Source organism: Melozone crissalis, unplaced genomic scaffold (assembly GCF_028551555.1).
Source record: "Melozone crissalis strain CALT ecotype California unplaced genomic scaffold, PUWL_Pcris_2 ptg000027l_1, whole genome shotgun sequence".
In the NCBI taxonomy this organism is placed as follows: domain Eukaryota; kingdom Metazoa; phylum Chordata; class Aves; order Passeriformes; family Passerellidae; genus Melozone; species Melozone crissalis.
Window position 1 is genome coordinate 29621224 of NW_026535805.1, and position 25898 is coordinate 29647121.

A 25898-nucleotide genomic window follows, 5' to 3' on the forward strand; every position below is an offset into this window, starting at 1 on the left:
AGTGTTAGTTGCAACAAAAGGTCAGTTTTGGCCCAATTTATCTGCTGCTTTGTGGGCCCACCAGACAGCTGGCAGAACAACATGTCTTCTTCCCTGCACTTCATGATGCAACAGCAGAGGGTGTTGCAGATCAGGTCTAAGATACCCTGAGGAGAACAATGTAGGATTTCTTACACACCACTTGAATATTTTTTATTTTTCTGGCTGATTCTTTTAGGGTTTTTTTTTTTGGTAAATATTAGCACAAACTCAAAAATAACCAGAAAATAATTATGATAGGAAAAAAACCCTCAAACATATTCATGTATGAAAAAAGGAGGAGAGAGGAAACTGCTTTCTTACTAATATGCCCAGTCAATAAGTGAATGGGAAAGATAAAATAAAGGTTTAATCCACCTAGGGAATACTGACAGAAAGTGGTGAATCTTTAGATTCATGATCCATTTTTCACATGAAATCCCAGAGGAAATCATTGTCCTGTAATAGGTGATCAAATTTCCTCCTGATACTGGAAAATACAAAAAGAGAACAAAGATTACCCAGCACTTAATGATTCTGGCAGATTGCTTATTTCCCACCTGACAATTTCTAGGGCACCCTGATGAAAAACAAAACCCTGTGTGCTGCTTATAAGCTTCCCCCATTGTAAAAGAAATGAAAATATATGGTGCACAGAACAGCTGAAGAAGTCATAAACTCAAAGAAAACTCCCATGGCAGAGAGAGCATATCCTTCTATTGATCCCCCTGCCTTCCTTTTGTCTAACATCCTACGGGGAAACCTTTGAGACCAAATTGCGCAAACCTTTAGGATGATTTCCACATACTACAAACATCATTATTTTTCTTTTTTAATTTATAAAACCAAGGGAAGTACCTGATCCCAAACCGGGCATTGCTCTTATGTCCGTACAATACTCTCTTTATGTCTGTTATTAAGCAAAACTACTCTATGGCTGGACGTGGCATCACAAAGTTACATGCCCACCTTCCAAAGAGCTGCCTTGCAAGCAGACAATGACCCACTGCAAGCATGTTCCAAAAAGGAATGCTATACTTTCCCCAGGACCTGTATCACAGCTAAATACAGGATTTCCAAAGATGAGTCCTAGGAGAAGGGTTTGATGGACAGTAATGCCTAAATCCCGGTTACGGACACAAACCCGTAATTTCTCCAGAGTGACTTGACTGACTATTGTAATAGCTGTTCTCAGTCAGAAGCCAGCCATCAGTTGCATGCATTACAAACTAAATTTAATCTTTGTTCCATGTGCTTTGAATATACAGCTTGGTACAAAACATATTAATTTCACAATGACACAAATGCAACCGAGTCACAAAGGAAGAAGGGAAGTTTCACCCCTGCTTGGTGCACACAGTGTTGATGAGCGAGTCAAATGTAAGCAAGAAATCAATTCTGTTGGAATGACACGCACAGCCCTCCAGAAGCATTATTACTATTTTTAGCACAGGACACAAGACAGCCTTTTAAAGAAGTCAGCAATAAATCAGTGTTGGAAGGATGGATTGGTGCAGAGAACCCTTTCAGATTGACCATGGGGTGCAAATTGAGGAGTAGGCTGAGTGCTCTCCATTTTCATTTCTCAGCTCCAGACTCCTAAGTCTTTTTCCTCAGCATGCTTTGTATTGGAAGTGCTGTAAATGCACATTCTTATTTGTATTCTACCTAAACTCAGCTCAGCTAAAGGTTCATTTCATTTCAACCCACGGTCAAGGCTGAGAGAAAATAAATAACCTGGTCCTGGAGAATCATCAAAGTGTCCCCAAACCATTCCTTGAAGGTTTATATAAGTACATATTCTTGACACCATTTTGACAATATTTTGACAGTACTATTTGAGAACTGAGTATGACACAATTAAAAGAAGAAGGCACTTCAGTGGAAAATGGGAAGCTTTCTGGCAGGTGGAAAGATCACTGAGCAACAAGTGCAGGCAAGGAAAGAAAACCACACAGTAACATTAAAGATAAAAGTGGAATATGTTACCTTCCCCATCATCAAATCTGCTCCCTAAGAGGGAGATAAACTTCTTCATTGACTGAACAAGAAAGAAACACATACCCTTCAGCAGCCACGCAGATTTAGCTGAAGTTTCTGTAAGAACAGCTTTTTAATGGAAAAAGTTACCTGGATTTTTGTAGATGCTAAGCACATCCTTGAAATAATGAGGTAAGAATCTTTCTAATAAAAGCAGCACGTCCTCCAACTCCTCCAGAATGCCCACAAGCAGAAAATTTTCATTAACATTCAGCTTTGCTCTTTCAAGGGCCCATTCACCAGGCTCCCTGTATGAAATTGATGGGGGAAGATGGAGGAGGGAAAAAGAAAAGTTTAAATATACATTTATTTCTCAAATTCAAGCCAAGAATAAAAGTGAATAAAAAATATTCAGTGCTATACTTAGAACAAAAAAAGACCCCCCCACCAAACCCAAGTAGGTTACTGAGCTTTTCCACGCAACATTTATAATTGGATTGGCATGTAAGAACAGGATCATGTCAAAAGGAGGCTAATCATTGTGTGAAAGTACTCCATTCTGAAGGGAACTTCTGCCAAGTTGTTTATAAGCTCAAACTTGTGAACTTTGGTATTTCAACTTGGAAGCGCAACCCATTTAATCAGAAGGATGACTGCCCTTGGTGTTGGATGGTGCCGAGGAGTGGTGGTGTCCCTGAACTACATCAGGAGAGCTGCTGGGACCAACCACTGCCTGCTGTTACTGGCGAATCCTACACAGGACACTACCATTTTCCACCTTGTCCTTCATTTTAACTTTTGCCAAAGTCTCCAGGAGCTTCCCTTTCCCCTGTCATTACCCCCAGTTGCCCTGCAGCTTTGCTACAGGATTTGCATTTTTTTGCTGTGACTGATACTGGTTTTGAAGAACAGTTTGGGGTTCTTCTGTCCTTTCTCCCAGCAGGAGAAGCTGGCAGGACTTCACTACATCTTTATGCTTCTCTGTTTCCCAAAAGCACAATGTAGTTAGACAACCATACAAATCCTAAATCCCATATAATAATCCATATTAGTTATGTTCTGGGAGCAGCAGCCATCATTCATATTGACACAGGATATAATGCCAGGGTCCCAGGCTAAAGAAATCAGCTCCTCACACTGCCTGGGAGTAGCTGTAAATCACACCTCTTCCATGACTTCTTTAGGTTATGGCGGATCCTAGGCAATAGTGAACTTAACATTTGTCTGAAGCTCTGTCTTTGTCATGTGGAAAAGCTTACTACTTTTCACTCCTACTAGAGCAGACTTGTAGCAGGTTTTTCATGCTCTACCACCTTCTGGGCACTGATCTGTTTTCTGGAATAGCAAAGTGTCCTAACAAACACTATGAGCCTCCTGTTTGTAGCTCCTTATGGGACTAAGAAGTAGCTGAAGGAAGTTCAAGGGCATAACAAGAGCCAAATCTACAACAAGGTAAAAACAGTATTCAATATCCTGCTTGGGAACCTCACAGAGATATTTAGTGAAGGTATTCAAGCATGTGACTGCCGTTAATGGGATTATTCGTGCAGGCAAGTTAAATGTGCAACCATAAGCATTTGCAGATAAGGCCAAAATATGTTAAAAAAAGTGAAATGAAAATGAAGTCGTTAACTTGTTTTGTTTCTTATACATGAGTTCAGTTAAGCAAAAAAAACCCAAAAAGGCAGGATTTTACAACATGGATACTTCTTCTGTCTTTATTTGTAAGTAATAAATTTTCACTTGTTATTACTGCTACAAGAAGTATGGCTTTTGAAAGAAATTCTGGAAAATGTGCAACTGTTTCATTATGGAGAAGCTTGAATAATACAGAAACAGAATACCTTGAAGTTGAACACACCTAACAAAGAACATTTGTTACTAACAATACTAAAGTGTTTAAAGCCAAGAAAGTATTTAAAATGATTCCTATAGTATTGTATAAAAATTTACTAAAAATATGGTATCAGTAACTCAGCATTATTAGAATGGTGTTCCCAGACGGTAGCTCAATTAAAGCAGTAGAGGGCTGTATTTTATATGGTTTTAAGCACAAATACAGTTTCTCACATGGAGACAGAAACATGTATTTCTCATCTAGACCTGACAGAAGCATCTGAGCAAATCAGAAACACGTATTACAAAATTATAGTGCAGATAAAATGAGTAACCCAGAAAAAAAATACACATAAATACATTCATATTTGATGAATTATTCATGCGATACATCAAGAAAAAAGAATACTGCTACATTTGCAATGGCCTCCTTACTTCAAAATATATCCATGCAGTTACCACATGCAGTGCTGCATTCCTTGTACTTTCATTTTTCTCTTGTACTTCAAATAATGTCACCTCTTTATTACCAGCTTCTGACAAAATGTTTGCAATAGCTATTGCTGAACAAATTGAAATACCTTGCATATATTTACCTGCATCTTGGATGCTGTCCACAGAAATATGGTATGATGTAAAATAACCTGGGATTAGAACATTCAGGGTAGTTTTCAAGGATACATACATTAATGTCCTGTGGGGGAGGAAAAAAAAATACTGTATTTTCCTTTCTCTATTAGCAACTGCTTTCTTTATCTCATACATTTTACAGTCATCTCAGGGTTAAAGAACTGTGCCAAGGCTATAACAAGTATCTTAAAAATCATCTATTGGTCCATTTATCTACTTCTAAATATCAGCAGGGGAAACAAAAAGTTATTTTGTCCTAGAATGCACAAAGCAATTTTTTCTTCCTTGCAAACCCCACAATTATTATACTGAGATTACTGTATGAGTTTAGGTGGGACACATTAATCAACTTTCATACTAAATAACATTTAAACTATTCAGAAGATTATTTTCAGGCTCTTCTTTCTTCTAAATACACCCTGGAGAAAACCTGAAGTAGCCAGAAAAAATAAAACTGAGACAACATTTATTACTTTGCCCCTCCTGCCCCCCTTTTTTTTTAAATTCTGCTGCATTCAATGACTGGAATGAACAAATTTAAGATGTAATTTGTACATCTCACTCAATATTATAACATACATCACTTTTGGTTACAATTCGGTAAACTTAGATTTTCAGAACTGAACTGTGCGAAGCCTGCTGAGAAAATGGGTTATTAGAAAGTATTTATCATTTTCATGAAATATCATTCATCTAATTAGAAGCTATTTATCATTTTTCAAAGACTTGGCATAGCTACTGAACCCCGAGGAACTGCATTCCATTTATAGCTTTACTTCAGCACAATAATAAACATGTGGCACTGAAGTCCATTATCCAAATCTAATAGAGCCTTACTCTGCAAGCAGACACACCCTCTGCAGAGACATACAGGGCAAAAAAATGGGTAAGACAACTAAAGCAAGGATGGAAGGATCTCACCTGTGCAGAATCAATATTCGTTGTTATTTAGATATGGGCTTTCACAATGCCAAAGGCACTATACACATCAGTATCAAACCAACAACTAAACAAAACCATAATTTATCAAGTAAATAAAATGTGATAGAGAACATTCCACAAGATAGATGTACTTGGCAGCATGGAAAACATGGAGAGCATCCCCTGCTCTCCTTAGAGAAGGGGAGGGTACAGGCCTCCAGACACAGCATCTGCATCTGAGGCCTCATCAGAGAAAAGCTCTTCCCAGAACTTCAGTCCTCTCACCTAACTTCATTAGATCCCCATTTCAGCCTGTAAGCCTTTTAAAGTACATTTCTGATTCCTACTCTGTCTCACAGTCATGTGAATCCAACTTTATAAGCACACCAGAAAACTGGGCTAGGAAGTAAATCACACGGTGAGGAACCATTACAGAAAATAACATAGAAATTGCCAGCTGGGATACAAACAATCCATTTCCCCTGCTCCCCACAGTATATTTCAGGGCTTGCCTTAAATACATACCAGAAGATTTATGGTCAAGACCTGAATTTTGACATTAAAGGCTCTGAGCTGAAGCTAACCAGCCTCCCATGCTCCATGCTATTACTAAGAAATCTTACTGTGGATGTATAGATTGCACAGGCAATGTGTCTCTCCTGTCATCTCAACAGGGCTTTATAACATGAATTACAAATTGCACCTCTTTAAAGGCTTATTGTGCTTTTACTACAGACAACACCAGAGATGTTTTCAGTAATACATATTTTTAGCTTTCATAAGAAACTAAAGACCTGCAAAAAATTAATAAATCTCTTGGATTAAAAAAAATGAAATACTGCCCTGACAATACTTTAAATTATGTCCAAGCTGGCTTGCACTTGGTAGACGGATTAGATGGAAGGTGGGTAGAACACCTACCATAAGGTGTTCTTAAGACATAAGACTTAAAAATCTCTACCAACATCCAGCTAAGAACATTTTCTCTTTTCTCACTGTCATACAAAGGCAAAAGGACATTAGCTCCCAACAAAGAAACTTACAATTTCTTTACAAGAATAATGAATATGATGAGTCAAGAAATATTCCCTGACATGAGTATCAATACCCAACACAAAAGTGTAACCGGGACCTTCTGGTAATTGTGAAAACAGTATTTGATTCACACGGCCAGAGAAACATCTGTACAATAAAAACAATGTAAATTCATGTGGAAAATCCTGCAGCTTTAGCAAGCAGACAGCTGATACTAACTGAAAAAGAGATTTTTAGTGTCCTTTTTAGGGTAAATTTACGCAGGATTACTGAAACAACCAGGCTGGCTCTAATCTAATCTCATCTCCCCCATTCCGTGTTGATAACTCAAGGTTTAAGATAAAGGCCAGGTGAGCTTTCATACAAACCTACAATATTTTGCCACACAAGGACATGCACTTCACCCTCCTGACATCAGAAGCACCAGGTTTTCTCTGCAGTAAAAGCACTGCCCCTTTCCAGGCTTTGTTTTCCACCACTGCTATGATCTGTATTCCAGCTGCTGGAGTGTCCTCGTGCATTTGCAGCCCCTGCTCACTCCCTGAGATGTGAAATCAGTTTTCAACCAAAAAGTGGGTGAAAGAAAGGTCAGCCTGAGGTGAGCTAATCATCACAAAACTTAAACACACCTACAGGAGATGCTTTTTGGTGCCAGTGGCACACAGGAAATTCTGGGGTTTTTTCCCAGCATGGAAAGTCAAGGTGAAATGACATTATCCTAGGCAGCGTCACTCTGCTATCCTAGGCAACATTAATTAAGCCACATCTCCGAGTAAAAACATGCTTTCTCAGCAGAACACAGATCTTTCAGGGCAGAAATGTTTCTACGTGAGACAAAATTTTGCAAGGTGACAGATGAGAGCCGTGCTCATTTAAATGACTGGAGGAGCCTTGTAAAAAAATTATTTTAACACAGTCAGGAAAGATACAGAAGGAAACACACAGAGCTACTTTGATCATAACCTTTCAAAACAAAGAAAGCAGTATTTTACTTCATTCCTCAGCTCCTGGCTACAATTCATATCACTCACATCCCATGGGGCTTGTGTCTTCAAAGGGGCAGTGGCAGGCCTGGGAATCAGCCCTGCAGCTCCAAGTAACAACAGAAACTATCTTTCTTTTAAATAATACTCTATTTTTCTACTCATGTAACAGTTTTGTCTGAAAAGTTAAACCGGTAATTTCTGCTTCCTTCTTCTGTAAAATTGTCTTTGAAATAAAAATCACAACAAGCCATAATCCTTTAATCTGTCAATGAGTCAGACAACTGATCAGAAATATATCAAAGCTGCATTATTAATATTTTTTTTGAGATTAGTAATAAACTACTTCATTTGCCATAGTGAGCTCAACGAGCTATAAGAGAAGTCAGTATCTGATTAAAAATATTTCATAGAATAATTGAATCATCATGTTTGGAAGAGACCTTTAAGATCATCTAGTTCAACTGTTAACCCAGCACCACCATAATCAATCCTAAACCATATTCCCAAATGTCACACCCAGATGCCTCTTGAACACTTCCAAAAATGGTGACTGTATAATTTCCCTGGGCAAGTTATTTCATTGTCTAACATCTCTTTCAGTTAGGGGTTTTTTTTTCTAACATCTAATCTGAACCTCCCTGATACAACAAAAGGACATTTCCAACCATTCTTTCATTTCCTCCTCACTAAAACTCCTTTCAGGTAGCTGTAAAGAGTGAAGGGCCACAAAATTCCTTTGGGAATTTTAATTCCATCACAAAAAGAGCAAGCTTTAAGGTGTTCTTTTGCAGAACAATAAGCAATTTACTCAAGTCAATGTCTTATGACAAATACTGTACCATATACAAAAGGATGTGACACAAGATTTGAGAACTTTTTTCCTCCAAATACCAAATCCTATGAGTACTGATAGAAAGAATAACTTGGTGTTTATTCAGTGGAAGAAACACACACACAAAAAAAATCATATTGGGTTTGAAAGTGTAGTAGCCTACAGCTGGCCTGTAGGCCTCAAAGTATAAATAATTTTAAAATTATAACAGAAATAGGTAATCAGTTACATAATTCCCTTACTTACATAATTCAACCAATAAGAGCAGGCCCAGGCCATTGGAGACTCAGGCTTCTATTGGCAGTAACTGGCTCAGCCAATGAGGATTAACCTCATGGGCTCCTAAGATATATCAGGGAGCAAGATCGGAATAAAGTGGACTGCTGCTGCATGAACTCAGCATGTCGTGTCACCGGTCTGTTGCCGAAACTGTGACAAGTGGTGGACCACGACATGATCACAACAGCTGCCGCCAACAGAGTGGGGAGACAGAGGGGACAACGAGGAAGAGCTGCCCGCAGCCTTTGAGCTATGAGGAACGGCATATAGAGCCGTGATTGCTTCAGACCCCCCTTTAGTTTTGCTTTTAATTTTTCTTTTTGTAACTGGAAGACACCACCAGCATGGGAGCATGGGCTTCAACACCGGAGGACCCCCTCCTGAACATATAGACACCCACTTTAAAGAAAAGATTTGAAAAATATGAGGAATGGGCTTTATTTGCCCTCATAACATGGTGTGAGAGCCACGGACTGGATGTATCAGAAGGGGCTGTGCTAGATTTAAAAACCTGGGAGCGAGCTGGACGACACATCTGTACAGCTGCCTCCACAGGAGATGACTCTGCCATTTATGTTATTAAACCACGGAGACTCATAATGAACATGATAAAAATGTTGCAGAGGCAAAAATGTTACTAGGCAACTCAATGGTGGCTGCTGTAAGAGTGTCACCTCACTACTGTAAATATAAACAGCAAGGCCATCTGAAAACAAATTGTTTCCGTAAACCCATCTTAACAGGGACAAATCCTCTCAAGGACCAGGGAAACCAAAGACTCAGCGTGAGGAGGGGACGTGTGAAGACAAAAACATCTCCTCACCTTCCTGTGGCTTATGTGACTAGCATGCAGGAAGGACTCGAGGAGCAGCTGGAATGGATATATTCACATTAGACACAGTAACCATATGCAACCCAAAGGTACATAAAATTCCTCTTGAAGATCGAGGACCTACAGGGAAAGGATTAAGTGCACTATTGATTGGAAGGCCTAGTGCTACAATGCAAGGTATCTTTGTGTATCCTGGTTGTTATTGGCTCAAACTTTACTGGACAAATATATGCTATGGTTTCTACCCCCACTCCACCCGTGACTATCCCTGAGAAAACCAGAATTGCTCAGCTTATCCCATTTAAGTCTTGCATCCCACATACAGACCCAAAGGTGCAAGGAGACCAGGACTTCGGATCAAAAGGAAAACCCCAGGTATTTTGGACCCAGATTGTAGGTGAACAGAGGCCCAGCGTGGAATGTATCATTACAATGCCACGTAACATAAAAACAGACAATGGACCTGCAAACACATCACAAAAAACTAAACCATTTCTACAGCTCTGGGGTGTGGCCCACCAAACTGGTATTCCCCGACAAGCAACTAGACAGGCCATTGTAGAAAGGGCACATGGCACTTTAAAACATATGTTAAAAAAACAAGAAAGGGGAAATGTGTGGCAAAACCCCACAAAGCAAAGTGGCCAAGGCTGTTTACACATTAAATCATTTAACAGTACCAGAGCAATCTCAAAGTCCAGTAATTTTAAATAATTTTCTATCATTGCAATCGTCTGGTGATGTCCATTCACCCAAACCCAAGTCACAGTTTTGGAGACAGACCAGTGACAAGACATGCTGAGTTCATGCAGCAGCAGTCCACTTTATTCAGATCTTGCTCCCTGATGTATCTCAGGAGCCCATGAGGTTAATCCTCATTGGCTGAGCCAGTTACTTCCTGGCCAGCCAGCCAATAGAAGCCTGAGTGTCCAACGGCCTGGGCCTGCTCTTACTGGTTGAATTATGTAAGTAAGGGAATTATGTAACTGATTACATATTTCCATTATAATTTTATCATTATTTGTATTTGAGGCCTACACAGCTATTTTTTGATCATGACTGTCTCAACGAAAATTACAGAAAGACCACATTCTGCCCAGGATGCATTAGAATTATTGGTAGCCCTGACAATTTAACATAAGAAATCATAACCCAAATGCCTACATGCCTTGCAAATAATTTCCATTCCACTTCCATCTGTTCATCTATGGAAAACCACAAAAATATCCCTTCTCTTGAAATCAAAACAAAAAAACACATCCTCTTTCTATGCCCTGCCCCTGTGAGATACCACAACTATTGTGAAACCATGAGACCCCGCCCACAGCCCAGGAACAGTGCATGCTCCTTCAGACTGAAGGGTGAAGATGTGCAGGTGTGTCAGCAGCAACCTAAATTTCAAGTTTTCATAAAAGGAAATGAAATAAAAAGATGTGTAAAACCAGTGACTGAGCCCAGTCCAGAGTGATCTCTCCTGCTTACAACGCTGTTTTTCATACACCACTATGGTCCTCAGTGCAGTCTAGTCCTCACTGCTGCCAGCCAGGGAAAATTCTTCCGCTCTCCCGAGAGCCACCAAGAATCCTCTCACAGCTTGTTAAGTGCTTTCTCACATAGTTGGTGTTTGTAAAGAGGTCAAACTGACCATTTCATCCTGAGGACAATGTCACATCATATGAGCTAAACACAACACACAAAAAACCCCCCCCAACATGATTTCCCACCTTCTCTGGCCCCAGCTGGGGAGCTCTGGGTGGCCTTAGAGTGATTGGAAAGAAAATGTAAACATGGTATGTCAGAAAAGGGCTTGTGAGTACAAATATGACACGAAAGAAATAAAAGTGCGACTTCCTACTTTGGAAGGCAGCAGAAAGATACTGAAAAGTCAAGGTATAGTTGGCATGACGGTTTCCAAGTATAAATGTAACATAAGTTACTAAATCTTATTTAGGAGCACAAATTTACACATTTTAATGAAACATAAGATAAAATGCAACACATTTTTAACCCTACTTAAGAGTTTTACTTCACCTGGTGATATTTAATGTTTCTATTCAATCTCAATCGTGTATTTGGGTAACTAGAGCCACACAGCAGCAAAATTACTTCTTTCTTTCAAATATATTTGGTATCTGTTTGTGCATCTATGCCAGCAGCACTGGCAGTAGATTGCTGTGGAGTGGGTAGGTGCTGGGCATTGCTTCCCAAATCAGCATTGCCAATAGAGACAAAGCCAAATGTTTCCCGTCCTGTGCTGATGGGGCACTGAGGCTCCCCCAGGGTGGGCTGCCAGGCGGGGTGGACTGTGCCAAACTGTGTGGGATGATTGTCCTCTGAAGATACCAGCAGGCTGGACAAGTTTATTGGGACACCAGTGGCAGGCTGCAGAGTGACCAGTGGGAGAAGCTGCAGAGTGATCCTGGGGAGAAGCTCCACAAGATGGCAGAGCAGATCCAGCAAAGCCTAGAATGCAGGGTTTCTGTCCCCAAATGCCCCCCAGCACCAGCTGTGACTGTTCCTTCACTTCTATGAGGCTCAACCAGCTCAAAAGGCAACAGAAACCCTTTTCTGTTCCTCCTCCACTGCCTTCTGCTGGTCTTCTATCAGAAGAGAGGGTGGGGGCTTGCTCACATTAATGCCACCCCAGCACTCCAGCTGCACAGGGCAACACAGGTCACAGTGGATGACGTCAGTCACTGCAATAATTTCTTTAACGGCCTCCCTTGGGCATCCACCCTCTATAGTCTGGGGTCCTCCATGGACTGCAGGTGGATCTCTGCTTCACCATGGCCCTCCATGGGCCGCAGGAGGACATCTGTCTCACCATGGTCCCACACCATGGGCTGAAGGGGAATCTCAGCTCTGCTGCTGTAACACCTCCTCCTTCTGCACCGACCTTGGTGTCTGCAGAGCTGTTCCTCTCATGTCACTCCTCTCTTCTCCAGCTGCAACTGCTCCTGTGCAGTAACTTCTTTCCCTTCTGAAATAGATTATCCCAGAGGTGCTACCACCATCACTGAAGGGTTCACCCCTGGTCAGCAGTGGACCCATCATGGAGCTGGCTGGCATTGGCTCCACTGGACATGGGGGAAGCTTCCGGCAGCTTCTCACAGAAGCCACTCCTGTAGCCCTTCTGCCGCCCAATCCCCCACCACTGCTACCAAAAGCCTACTGTGCAAGCTCAATACATTTTTGTAGAGGATAATTCTGGGGTTTCTTTGAATTGACTTTCCAATTTCTTCTGGCAAAATGCATGTTTTTACTTTCCTTCCCCCACCACCATATAAGTAAATAGGCTGCCAAGTCTAATTCCCACTTTTTTTTTGGCTGGGCTAATTTGCCTGGACTCTTCTGCCTGGGCTAATTTGCCTGACTTTTCAGCCAACAATGTATTAAGTTCTTTTTTTTTGGCATCTTTACAAGTGAAGTGGCAGCTAACAAAACAGCATCTTCTGCTAACCATCTACATTTTCTTTAAGTGCAGACATAAGTTATTCATTCATATACAAATTTTTGCTGGTATGGACATAGCAAAAGTGATGAACTATGCCCACAATGCTACTATTTAGATGTGACAAACATGAAACACATTTGTACATCCCTGTTTTCTAACCTAAAATGATGTACAACATCAGGAAAATATAGGTGGATATATTTCTCTCTATTCTGTTATCAGAAATCATGGTAGTAATTTGTCAAAGATAAGTTTTACTGTTAAGAATGGAATCACTTCATAGTTGTAAGCAGGAACATTATAATATCTTTTCCATTGCTTTTGTATTTTTCACCTCAAACCATTTTAGTACGGGAAATATATTACAAAAAATAGAAAGAAACTGCCAAAAAAAAGGATGAGTGGCTGCCAGCTGGAAGCAGTGTGTAAGCATTAAACAATCATCCTGTTACAGAGGGCACAGATCCAGGGAAGACCAAAAATGAAGATCATTATACTGTAATCAAGAATGAATCCCACTGGCAACTAACAGGAGGGAGAGAGTATATCTGCTAATTCTGTTTACTAACACTTCTTCATAAAAGAACCTGGAAAATTTGTCTGCTTGGATAACAAGCTTTAATAAAATCAATTAGGGATGGCATATATTCAATTCTGCAAATGCCAAGCAGGAAATACCCACCACCTCAAGAAATTTTCAGCCCTCCCTAATGGAGGGCATGTGGACTGTAGCAAATTGATGCCTACAAGAAAAGCAACAAGTCACAGAACGGTTTGGGCTGGAAGGGACCTTGGGATCACCTAGTTCCAAACCCCTGGCAAGGCAGGGACACCTTCCACTAGGTCCAGTGTACCAATGCCCTACCCAGCCTAGTCTCCCAAACGCTTCCAGGGATGGGGCATCCACAGATTCTCTGGCAACTTGTTCCAACAACCATCACAGTAAAGAATTTCTTCCCAATCTCTAAACCTGCCATCTTTCAGCTTAAAGCCATTTCTCCTTGTTCTGTCACTAGATTCAGTTTTTAAAAAGTTCCTCTCCAGCTTTCTTGTAGACCTCCTTTGGGGGTGGGGTGGGGGTAACACTGCATCATCACCTCGCTAATACATCACTCTTTTAATGTTAAAAGCTAAAAGCATTAATGTTCAGCCAAGTAGATTGTAATACTAAGACTCTGTGACCTGTATTAACAGCAAGTCCTGCTCACAATTGAGCAGTAATATGCATGACCAGATTACCCAGAATGAAAAATCATGTGATGAGAAAAACCACACATTACATCACGTTTGGATTGGAAGGCAAGTTAAAGAGCAAATGTCTCGTTCCAACCACCCTGCCACGGGCAGGGACACCTTCCACTACACCAGGTTGTTCACATACAGAAAAGGGCTCTCTAGAAAGAGCCTAAGTCAGGAAAAACAGTCTTGAAGTGCCAGTCAAAGACACTTTAGAAAAAATGGATAAAATAAACAGAAGATTGGCAGAACCTAACTAGTATTAGACAACACTGTAATGAAGAACACAATCAGCAAGGGGAAGAACCAGCAGCAGCAGAAAAGCCTTTCTGTCTTACAACAGATCTTTAATCCAGTCACTGAAGGTGTGATAAACGTCCCTTGTTCCCAGTACAAAAAAAAGGGAAACAAAAAGAAAGGATAGGATGAATAAGGACAGGAAGCTAAAGACAGGAATAAAGTAGCTGGTTTTCTTAGTGAAATGAGACATTGAGTAAGGTTGCACATCACCTATGCTGAGACAATTCTTGAGAATAACAAAGAAGGGTTAACAGCGAAGCAGCAAATTTTTTGGGGAATATTAATGGGAGCAGATAAGAAATCTGACCTCAAGGAGATACAGAAGGACTCCAGAATGCTGAAAGACATTCAGCATTAAAAAAACATAGATCCTTACAACAGGATACTCTGGATGACAAGGATGTAATGGGATTTAAAAAGAAAAACCCAAATCACCAAAAGAATAACAACAATAATAAAAGAGAAACTATATATTTATATTACAGAGGTCTATCAAGGGCTATTAAACACAGATATGGCAGCAGTGTCTGCTGGTGAGCTGAAGGATGTCAGAACCTGGGAGGACACTCAAGGGGAAGCACTTTTTTACCCTGTCCCCAGTTTGTACTGGCTTCCCTCTCTGGGCTGGATGGTGCTCATGGCTCAAGAAGGGCCTAATGCAGAAAGTTCACACCTCCTAAATGATATGACACAATATCATTTGCACCAAGCTACCAAGGAATTCAAATGTTTCAAAATATTGCATTTCTGACAGTATAGAAAAGGCCTTTTAAATAATGAGACATTTCTGTAGTTGACATTTTTCTCCTATTTTCTTTCCTAGGTCAAACATTCTCATTCTGTTAAAACCTGACTGGATACACAGAAATTATACTCAGCAGATTTTAGCCCAAACCTCAAAAATGCTTATATTAACAGAAACACATTTAAGTTCTATGAATGCCTCAACATCTTGAAGCTAGCATTACATTTGTTTTTAGCAGAGGTCCACAATAGTAGTTTAAACAATATAAAAGTTTGAAAGAGGCTTATTAGAACAAATGTCAGAGTTCTGTATGCTAAATATATCACCAGAGAAAAGAAATCCATTAGCCATAGGAAAATTAATTTAGTATCAATGAGAATGAGATATTCTTGCTTTCATACATCCCAACAGGACAGAGGCAAAACAAAAGAGATCATTCCATTTGCCTTTTTTTAAAAATAGGACTTCATGTGACAAGAATCATGGAGTAAAATCCTTACTTTCTGCAATATAAATCTTCCAAATAAGAGAGTGAAGAGATGGAGAAGGAAAGAAATGCCTCAGATCAAAAAAATTATTGCAGGCATCAGGAAATAAATATATTTTAGAAATTATTAAGCTTTCCCTAATCTGCAGATGTAGCAAAATTCTCATTTCAGAAAATAACCACTCACTAGCCAATGCATGTTTTATTTCAACATACTGCTCAGTTATAGCTTAGACCATCTGCTGTCACAAATTCCAGTGATACAACTCCCTTTTGCTCAAGTTAAAGGGAGAGAAGCTGTATCCAACAGCTCCTGATATGTCCCCTGAAATAATCCAGTCACATAAAAGACAGAGTCTAGCAAAAAAGGAAAACAAACCTGCTGCTGACCTCTGAATTAAAAAAGAAAAAACATATGATTCACCATACAGTACATGTTATGAATTTCTCTGGGTTTGACCATTTTTAAGTCAGATGGTAAATCCCAAAGATCACAGTACTGACTTTTAAGAAAAAAAGTTCCTCATTGTACCAAGGTCTAAATGTCTTTTATGTCTCCTTGACCTACCACATTTGTGTTGGCACATTAACACAAACCTATTGAATGGTGAGAAAACAGCAACAAGTTTGAGTTGTGGCTAATTTTACCTTCTTATCAGGTTTCTGCCTAGTGTTGACTGACTTGGGAGTTTCTCCCTTCATCTCTCAGGGCTGAAAGGAGAAGGAGCTGCAGAGCAGAGAAGAAAATCATACTGCTTCTGCATGTGGCTTCCCTGCTGCTACAGCTGGAGGAGGTTTCTGCTCTGCTGACCCTATCTAATTTCCCTAGTTAAAATCTTCCCCTTGCTGAACAGTTCTGATGCTTTTCTGGAAAATTACTAATACTTTGCATTATTCATAGCACTGCCATTCTGAATAGCATACACAAAATGGAACATATTGATTCCACTTTTCAGTTTGACAAGACTATCACCATACTGACAAGACCAATATTAAAAACCTCATAAAATTACAAGGTTCAGAGGCATAAGTAATGCACCTATTAGCATTTTTTTAAAATTTTCAGTCATCTGCTGAAGTTCTTTTCTACAACTATGAAAGAAAAAAACACACTCCCCTCCCTACACAGAAACCCACAATCTCTCAATGCTTTAATCTCAGGTGCTACGGCTTCAAAAAGCTCAGCAAGCAACAGGATTAAGTATAAAATCATGAAGGTTAATAAATCTGTTAGGAAGAGAGAAAAAAGTGTCAAATATGCTTCCCCTCGCCCCCACCTCCTACTATCAAAGATATAATCATTTGGATTACATTCTGAGGAAATTTTAATTTTTTTTCCTTCAGCCACTGATGAAGACTTGAGTTTTCTTTTTTTCCTTTCAAAGAGAACAGAAAATTAATTTTGAAGAAAATAATAAACTCATTTAACAATCCATCTTCACCATGGAAAGTTTCCTATTTGCCACTAGTTAGTGGATTTTTCCCCATGAAAAAGGAAATTACTCTTGACAAGCTCAGTTATGAATAGTGGCTGGCTTTGCTTGGAGCACAGTTCATAGGAAAAAAGTTGTGTTCAAGGTAACCTGACTAGCCTGTGTTTCAATAACTCACTGAGCAGTAGCCAGGTTTGCTGAAACAATGGCAGTCCATTTTCCAGAATCTACAACAACAAACAATCAGCTTAACACCATTTTTTGGGATTTTTGGACAGTCTGATTTTGATTTTATGTAAAGCAGCTATATTTACAAGGCATAGAGGAGCTTTGAAAATTCTAGCAAACAAGAAAAAAAAAAGTAATGTTTAGAATAATAACCAAAAAAATGAACACTACTTTTACTTCAATGGAGAATTTCACTACCTTGTTACACAGGGAATATATTTTCTCAGCTGACACAGCAGGTCTACTGCTTATCCTGAAAGATGGAGTTACCATTTCATTCAAGACATGCACCCCACCATCCCTGATAACTTGCAACCATGTAATATCATCAGCAAACTGGTCAGGGACATGTATTTTTGAAAAAGGTAATTCAACTTCAAATAGCCATCTTAAGGCAAAAACCAAAATCACATTTGAAACAGATGATACCTGTTTCTTGGGGCTTTTTTTTTTTACATTTCTTTCTTTAAATAATGTGGAATTACAAGGAAGACAATAAAAAATTATTTCCTGGCAGCAGTACCCTTCTTAACTTGACTGATTATTAACAAAAAAGGGAAGGAGAGGGAGAGGGAGAGGGAGAGGAGCAATACTTTTTAAGCCAGGAAGGAAAATCTGATTTCTGGAATACCGGACACCTGAAGAGCACTCCTGAAGGAAAACACAGCAGCCACTTGCCAGGCAGGGCCAAGCCACCAGAGAGCAGATTACAATCCATCTGCCAACACAAACCTATGGCATTTGGTTGTTTTTGGAGAAACACAAACACCCATTCTCTCCATCACAGGAGCAAGCTGAAGCAAACAAAGCAAGAACAGACAGACAGCACCAGATTTTTAGGCAGACTACTCCCCATTTCAGATCTATTCATTCTGTAACGAGACCGAAACAAAATCTAAATTTGCACCTCTGTCCTTTGTCTTCACTGCTGTATTAGGGGTTCTTTCCCTGCTGGGTGGGCTGGATGGGAAGAATCTGCCACCTCCTAGTGGGACAAGCAGCCCAGATGTGTCCCACAGGATATCCAGGCACCCCACGTGGGCTCCACAGACATGAGCCTTGGTGCCAACCAGAAAGGAGCAAGCACACAGTGCTCCAGCAGGCCCTGGGGTCCCTCTGAGCTGGGACCAGGATAAGGCACAGGATTTTACTCAAGAGGGCACAATAAAACTTAAAAACTTCAGAAAAACTAGAACAAACGAAGTCTTGAGTATGTGTCTGGGCATTGTTGTCCCTTTTTCCCACAAAATGCCACCTCTGCTTCCATATGATTTCAGCATAAACTATTTCAGTCTTAAAAATACAGAACTGACAAGTGTGCCCAGCAATTCTGCAGTCAACAGAAGAGTCCACACCACCACCAAAAATTACACGATAGGAAAATATTTTGTTGTCAACAAACACCTAAGGCTCAGGACAGCTTTGGATGCCTGAATAAAGACATGTCTATCCTTCACCACGTCAGCCACACACCATGGGCAGGCACTTCTCCCAATTCTACTGCCCTGCACTCTCCTTGCCATGCACCACCTCACAACTTCAGCTTTGCTTTAGCAAGGAAGTTCTAGAGATCAGGATCTCTGCTTATTTCTCTTTGCTGGCAGCTCTGACAGCCAGAAAACTTAGGTATAAACCACAGAAAGGAAAGAGGAAGGCGAATGACAGACAAGGAATAAAATGGGCTAATAAATTCAGTTTTATTTTCATGGGTTGTCAGTTCCTGCAGGTTTTGACATCTACAGAGCGAAGTGAGTATCTGACTGCCTGAAATTACATTACCATGCCACAGCCTGAACACATTCAATATGCTGGCAGTAAGAGGAGGGGTGTCTCTCTCTGTCCTTCCTCTGTCAGGAGGAGCAAAAGGTTCTGCAGTTTCCTTCCCCATCCTACTGCCAATAAAAGAGTTTTCATTCAAGGTGGTTAAAGCATAATGCAAGAAAGAAAAGAAAATAGGCAAGGCAAACTCCTAGCAAGGAGTTTTTATAGTATGGAGTATAAAACCTTCCTACTTAGGAGGTTTTATAGTATGGTTTTCTAGGGACAGCCACCATGACTTCATTAGACAAGTCTTCAAAAAAATTATTAATTAAACATAATTTCAAAAAGTCTGACTCCTACTCATAAACACAGACATATATACACATATGTACATTATTACATCATATTTTTAAGACACACTATTTCCTGGTCAATGCGCCATCTCCATTATTTATGCCATGTACAAACTGTAACTTTAAAAATAATTTTTTAAAAATTTGCACTAACAGAAACTGAAAGTGTTCTTTTTTCTGGATGATAAAACTTTCCAGTTTTAAAAACCATTGTATTCCAACTTAAGACAAAATATCAATCAATAATTAGTTTTACTTGATGACTACTAAATGTTGCTTTTGAGTTCATAATGCCCAAATTGCTAGACTATGCACTGAAGATAACATTCATATCACACACAGATCCTCTTGTTTTTTTGTCAACTAATTATAATTGTTAAATCATCCCTTACTGGGAATCATGCAAGTGTTATCTGTTTAGATGTGTGTTCCTGTTACTTTCACATTAACAAAGTATGTGAGAATTGAAAATGCAAATACTCAACTTGAGGCTTACAAAAATTATCAAACACTTGAAATTCACCCATACTGAAACATCAAACCAAAGAGACTTCACACTTCTGAACAGCATGAAACAAATGTTACCACTGAAACAGTGTTTTATCCATCAATTTTAAGGATTTTGACATCTTCTCTTCTAGTACCTTTACTACTAACAATGCGCAATGTAAAATTGTGGATGCAGTTCATACTTTAAATGCATTTGTATCTTAGCTTTTAATGATAAATTTGAGAATAGTTGTGACAGTGTTAACAATTTATAGCTTCAGCATCAGTTTGGAACTTACAAAAATTAATTTGATTGGAAGAGATGTAAGACAACAAGTCTTAGCTACTGTGGCACATACCCAAGAACACTCAACTATTTTAAAGTCAAGAAACAACATTCAACTGGAGATGTCTATAACTGTAACTACCTTATATAAATCACCTAGTAGCAGAATTCACTTGTAAGCATGTCAGTTTCAAGTTTGCTTTTGAGTTACCCAGAGCAGAAACCAATTTCAGAAAATCACTACTGGCTATGAGGAACATTTACCATACACACAGGACCTTTTCCTGGGTACCCCTGAGGCTTTAGATTTTTACTGATCAGACATTTTCTGATGAAGAGGCATTGCTTTGGTAATTAACAGCCCCTGGGGGCTACATAGCTGCACTTTTAAGACTAGAATAGAATTGAATATTTCAGTTGGAAGGGACCTACAAGGATCATCTAGTCCAACTGCCTGACCTCTTTAGGGCTGACTGAAAGTTAAAGCTATTGTTAAGGGCGTTGTACAAATCACTTTTAAATGTTGACGTGCCTTGGGCATCAACCACCTCTCCAAGAAGCCTGTTCCAGTGCTTGACCACTCCCTCTGTAAAGAAATGTTTCCTAAGATATTTCCTTTTTGAATGCATCAGAACTTATTCACAACAATGACCAGAAAGGACTTCCACAGCTTCAGTACATGCTGTCCAAACCATCGCATTTTCTATTTTTTACTGGATCCCGTAACTATCCATTCCAGCTGTAAACTTCTATTAGTCTTACACTGAAACAGCTCAAAAGTAATCATCCTTGAGGCCACTTTTTCTTGCCTCCCAAAAATCTGTCTTCTCATATCCTTTCCCGTGTTTACTTCTTCCTCAAGAGCCTGAACCTATGTCATTCCTCATATGGAAATTATTTAATCATTTCTCCCACCCATTTGTGAGTGTTTTCTGATTCTTTCAATCCCATTTTGGGAATGGGAGGTGTCCTGGTTTAGGACAAATTTGGGAGGAAATACCCTAGGACAGGAAGTCACAAATGTCTAATGAAAGTAGTCGAGTGCAGACATACTGGAGATCTATATTCAATGAAGCTCTCTGTATTGCTCTTTATTGCCTTTGGTTTGCCTTTTTTGACTGCTACTAAGAAACAAACATGCTACTGTAGAACCACCCAACGCACAGAGAAGATCTCACTCCTAACCCTGCAAAAGGTTTGTGAGAGTCCATCAGTTTCTAAGTGAAATAAGGATTATCCCCCACAAAGTGCTTTCCCTCCTTCACTGAAGGCAAGGCTGGCTTTTGTCCCTGGGCTGCACAAGAATGCTCTTTTCTGTTCTTGTTCAATGATCCAAAAATATATCTCCTCAAAATATAACACAGACATACCATCTTCTCTTATACAGTTTACATGGCCTTAAAAAGCTGGCATCAATACATTAGAATCTTTCTTCTGTGGTTGGGATTTTCCACTCTACAAACAGGATCTTCCTATAGAGAAGCTAGAGAAAACTATTTCCCCAAGCTACCACAACACATAAAACCCAAAAAGCAGCACAAGACAGAAATCAAGAGCTGTCCCGTATTCATGCTTAGAAGGCACAAATAAAAACTTGGCAAAATCACCATAAAAATTAAGATTCATAATTTTAAACTTAATACAGCAAGGTCCTTTAATAAAAGATCCTAAGTTTTTATATATATAAATGTCTTTAAAAGTGCTACCGAAACACAGTACATGGTAAGACCCTGTAATAATATTACATTTAAATAAGATTGTGGGTACTTAGTGCTAGGACCTCTACTGCTACTTGTTTTCTGGTTTTCTGTGCAGTTGCTTAAAATCTGCAACAGCCAGAAATTTTCAGACCACTACAATGCTGCAAGAAAAGACCCCTCACCTTTTTACATTCTGAAGCAATATATTGTTATCCTCTATCCTGTCTCCACAAAAAGGAGAACGGCAATACAGAATGGTATCATTAAAATAAAAATATGGTATTAATCTTACATTTTCTATGAATATTAGTATGTATTGTGAATTATATGGAAGTTTTTAGTGTTGCAATCTTAACCAATGCTATATTGCATATTTACTATATGCAACTGATTCAGACTACTGAATGAAAACAGATTTGGAAGGCCCATTTTTTTGCTTTTGTATAAATGCATAATGTTGCAATGTTTGGAATGCAAATGCCACAGGGGAACAATAAAAAAATATTGCTTTGTAAATTAAAGTCACAGAAAAGTAAATGTCAGCCATGAAAATATTTCCTTTAATATTATAAGTTGTTTAATCAGTCCCCCCTCCAGCTGAGGTCTGAATTACCATTAACTTTGTGGTTCAATAAATTACTAATACAAAGTGGGAGAATCTAAGGGGGAAAATGGTGCTTTAGAGCACACACAATAGATGAAGAGCTGCAAAAATGGGCCAGAAATTTTGCTGTGAAGAGGTAATACAGCAAAAGGGAACAGCTGGAGACTATTAAAAGCACTCATTAGAGAGAAGAAGCAACAAACTGTTCTAATTGGGTCAGCTGACAGGTGGCTGTGCTTCAGCAGCGCTCTCCCAGCAGCCCTGTCCTGGGCGCAGGGATTGGTGCTACTGTGGGATCCCAAACCCAACCTCAGCTGCAAACTGCACTGCAGCACATCCAGTGACCAGCCCCAACCACCTCAGCATCAGGGATCCGTGCTACTGTGGGATCCCAAACCCAACCTCAGCTGCAGAGCTGCACATCCAGTGACCAGCCCCAACCACCTCAGCATCAGGGATCCGTGCTACTGTGGGATCCCAAACCCAACCTCAGCTGCAAACTGCACTGCAGCACATCCCGTGACCAACCCCGTCACATCCAGTGACCAATCCCTCAGCACCAGGGATTGGTGCCACTGTGTGATCCCAAACCTGACCTCAGCTGCAAGCTGCACTGCAGCACATCCAGTGACCAGCCCCAGCCACCTCAGCACCAGGGCATAACACAGGCAGGAAAATGACTACTGTCTGCATGAGGCTGTGTCAGGGAAAACACTGAGAGTGCACAAAATGTTTAGTCTCCTAACTACAGCTCAGAACACAGTGAAAAGTGAAAAATGTTCTTTTTAATTTATAGATTTAACTCCCCAATATCTGGTATGCACTGCTCAAACAAAGGCAAATAATTTTAACCTCTGTATGCCTCAGATTTCCAGTCTAATCAATGCTAACCAAGTTATCAAAGCCTCCTCAAAATTTCCCAGGTTCAATCAACAGACACTGGTAGCCCCTCTTGTGAGGTCCTCAACAGGAAAATCAGAGTCATGAACCCTGTACTCCCTCACTGGACCAAATCTGCAGGCAGACAACTCTCTCCCAGCCTTTTTTTTTTTTTAGAGAAACACACTCATGAGAGTGACAGTCGGAAGAAGAAGGCATGGGCTCCATACCATGGTCTCTCCTGGAGGCCAAGTGTCAGGCAACTGAAAAGCTTCAAGAAACTTATCTGAAGTCATGAAGGAGAAAGCTCAATGATGACAAATACTGATGTCAGGTACTGATGACAATTCATAATATAATTACCCAGGATATTATGCAGATAAACACAGGAAATAAGACAGCCAGCTCCTGTCCGAAAATCAGTGTAATTGGTAAAAGAATATTTTTCATTGTGGATAGAAGTTTGAGGATATAAATAACAAAACTAGTTAAATATATTTAGTGAATATTCTTATATTAATGAAAATTATGGAAATCAAATGGAAATTCTCAAGATTCAAGACTAAAAAAAAAAGTTCTATGGTGAAGGGAACACCATTTACCCATTCACCTTTTCTTTTTGTTTGGAATTTATGAAATAACCTAAAAAGCATTACTTTAAGTATTTAGCCATAAAAGCTAACATTGCAAAAGGAATGTTTTTTTCCTTATTATAAGAAATTTGATGTGAAATTTCCCTGACATCACTTGAATTTTACTTCCCTCCTTTAAATATTCTTAATACACTTTTAACAATTATTTTAACATTTCATTTAAAACACACAAGGACAGATGCTCCTTTATGGGATCACTTGCATGAGTAATCTTTAACATTAAATGAGGTGGAATATTGTTAGAATATTTTCAATTTTTGCTGAGAAAAACATATTTATTTTCAGAGATGAAGTTGAAAAACTAGACAGAGCCATACAGAGATGCTGTGCAAATGTAACTCCTAATTATAATGAAAATTTGAAATATCCTATGGGAATGTGACAAGTTCTTATCTTACTGAATAATTTTTTAAATGCAAAAATTCTCACTTATGATACATTAGCTCAGAAATCTTTTACTGGAGTGAGCTAGGAGTTGTAGTATTAATGAGCCTAACAGAGATCAGAATCTCATGTAAACAGATTTGCTGCAATTCAGGCAACAACACACAGCCGATGCTGCTGCACACACTTATTCAGCCTGAGTAGTCTTAGATCAAAGTTTTACCATGTATTAAGAAAACATGAAACACTTATACATGCCTTTTTTTATATTTGATATCTCAAACTGAAGCTGTAATAAACACTAGATAATTACAAACAAGTCTTCTGGAAGGAAAAATTGTAATATAAAGCATTAAAATATTAACAGTAGTCGCTCTTCATCGGGGTGCTTCCTGCCTCCTGCCCTTCCAAGCCCTGAACTAAATCACATCTCAGGCATGTTTTTCTTTTGCTTGGTACCTGCAGCACTCACAACTGATAAGGGTTTGCTTGCTTTATTCAACCATATTTACTCCAAGAACTCTAGTTCGACCTGAAACACATTCACTACAATGGATTTAAATTAACTTTTGTGAATTTATCTCATCTTACAGGACCATAATGTAGGGCTGACAGTCACATCAGTGTGCTTGAGACTTGGCTCAAGGTGCTCACCATTAATTATCTCTCTGCCCCATACTCCACACCACCAGGCTGCCACTATTTTTTTGGGGAGAAGCTTGGAAGTGATTTCTTCAGGTGACTAACAATAACTCAGTCCAGCAGTGAAAGTGCCAGGTCAGGCGCTGGCAAGGAGCTGGTGGATCTGGGTAAAAAGTCACACATTGCAGCAGCTGCCTCTGCTGTTATCTGACTCATGAATAAAAGGCTTGTTTTCTATCCTGACTTTCAATTAAATTTTGGTAAACACAGACATTTACCAAAATGTTTAGAACAATTTATCTGAGACCCTGAATGAATGGTTGTGTTTCCTGGAACAAAGTCAAAGCCTGAAGCTCTATTCAGAGAAAATTTCAAACGATCAATGAATGGCAGAAATTTCTGTCTCTATTTCTGATCTTTGCAATGTCACCAGTTCAGATTTTAGATGTTAAAAAAGCAGCATGCAAGGTACTGCAAGACTTCAAGACAGTCTGGGTTTTTTTCAACTCCCTTTTTCTTAAGGATCAGAATTGAGGGGAGGGAATGCTTCCATCAAGGGCATCACAACCTGATCTTAAAATGCTTTTCCACCCATAAGAGCCTGCTTTCCAGAGCAGCTGAGCTCCCACACCTTCACACTGCAGTTTGAGGGAATATGGATGCTGCCCTCAGCTTTTCAATGGAGATGGCCAGTGCTGGCAGCTGTTGATGAAGATGCCAAGATGGCCTGGAAAGGCTCCCAGCTGCCCACACCACCTTCCAGGAGATAGGAAGCCAAGAACATCATGGTCGATAAAAGCACAATTAGCCTCTAAGACCCACTTTCCAAATACATATATTTTGCCTGCAAACCCATCTCTTCTGGTAAAACAGGAAAGTAATATTTAAAGCTTCTCCAGTCCATTTTGTAAGTCC

The 25898-nt window shown here is 39.6% G+C and overlaps 1 protein-coding gene across 1 annotated transcript in view; it reads right to left on the bottom strand.

Moving 5' to 3' along the window:
* The window catches only part of UST (uronyl 2-sulfotransferase), a 153916-nt gene that overhangs the window by 29884 nt on the left and 98134 nt on the right, over window positions 1-25898 (bottom strand). Inside the window, exons 6-7 of the mRNA XM_054279486.1 lie at window positions 4431-4528; window positions 2149-2306 (exon numbers count right to left, since the gene is read on the bottom strand). Of these exons, the coding sequence (XP_054135461.1) occupies window positions 2149-2306; window positions 4431-4528 (256 nt within the window). The remainder of the gene's footprint in view (window positions 1-2148; window positions 2307-4430; window positions 4529-25898) is intronic.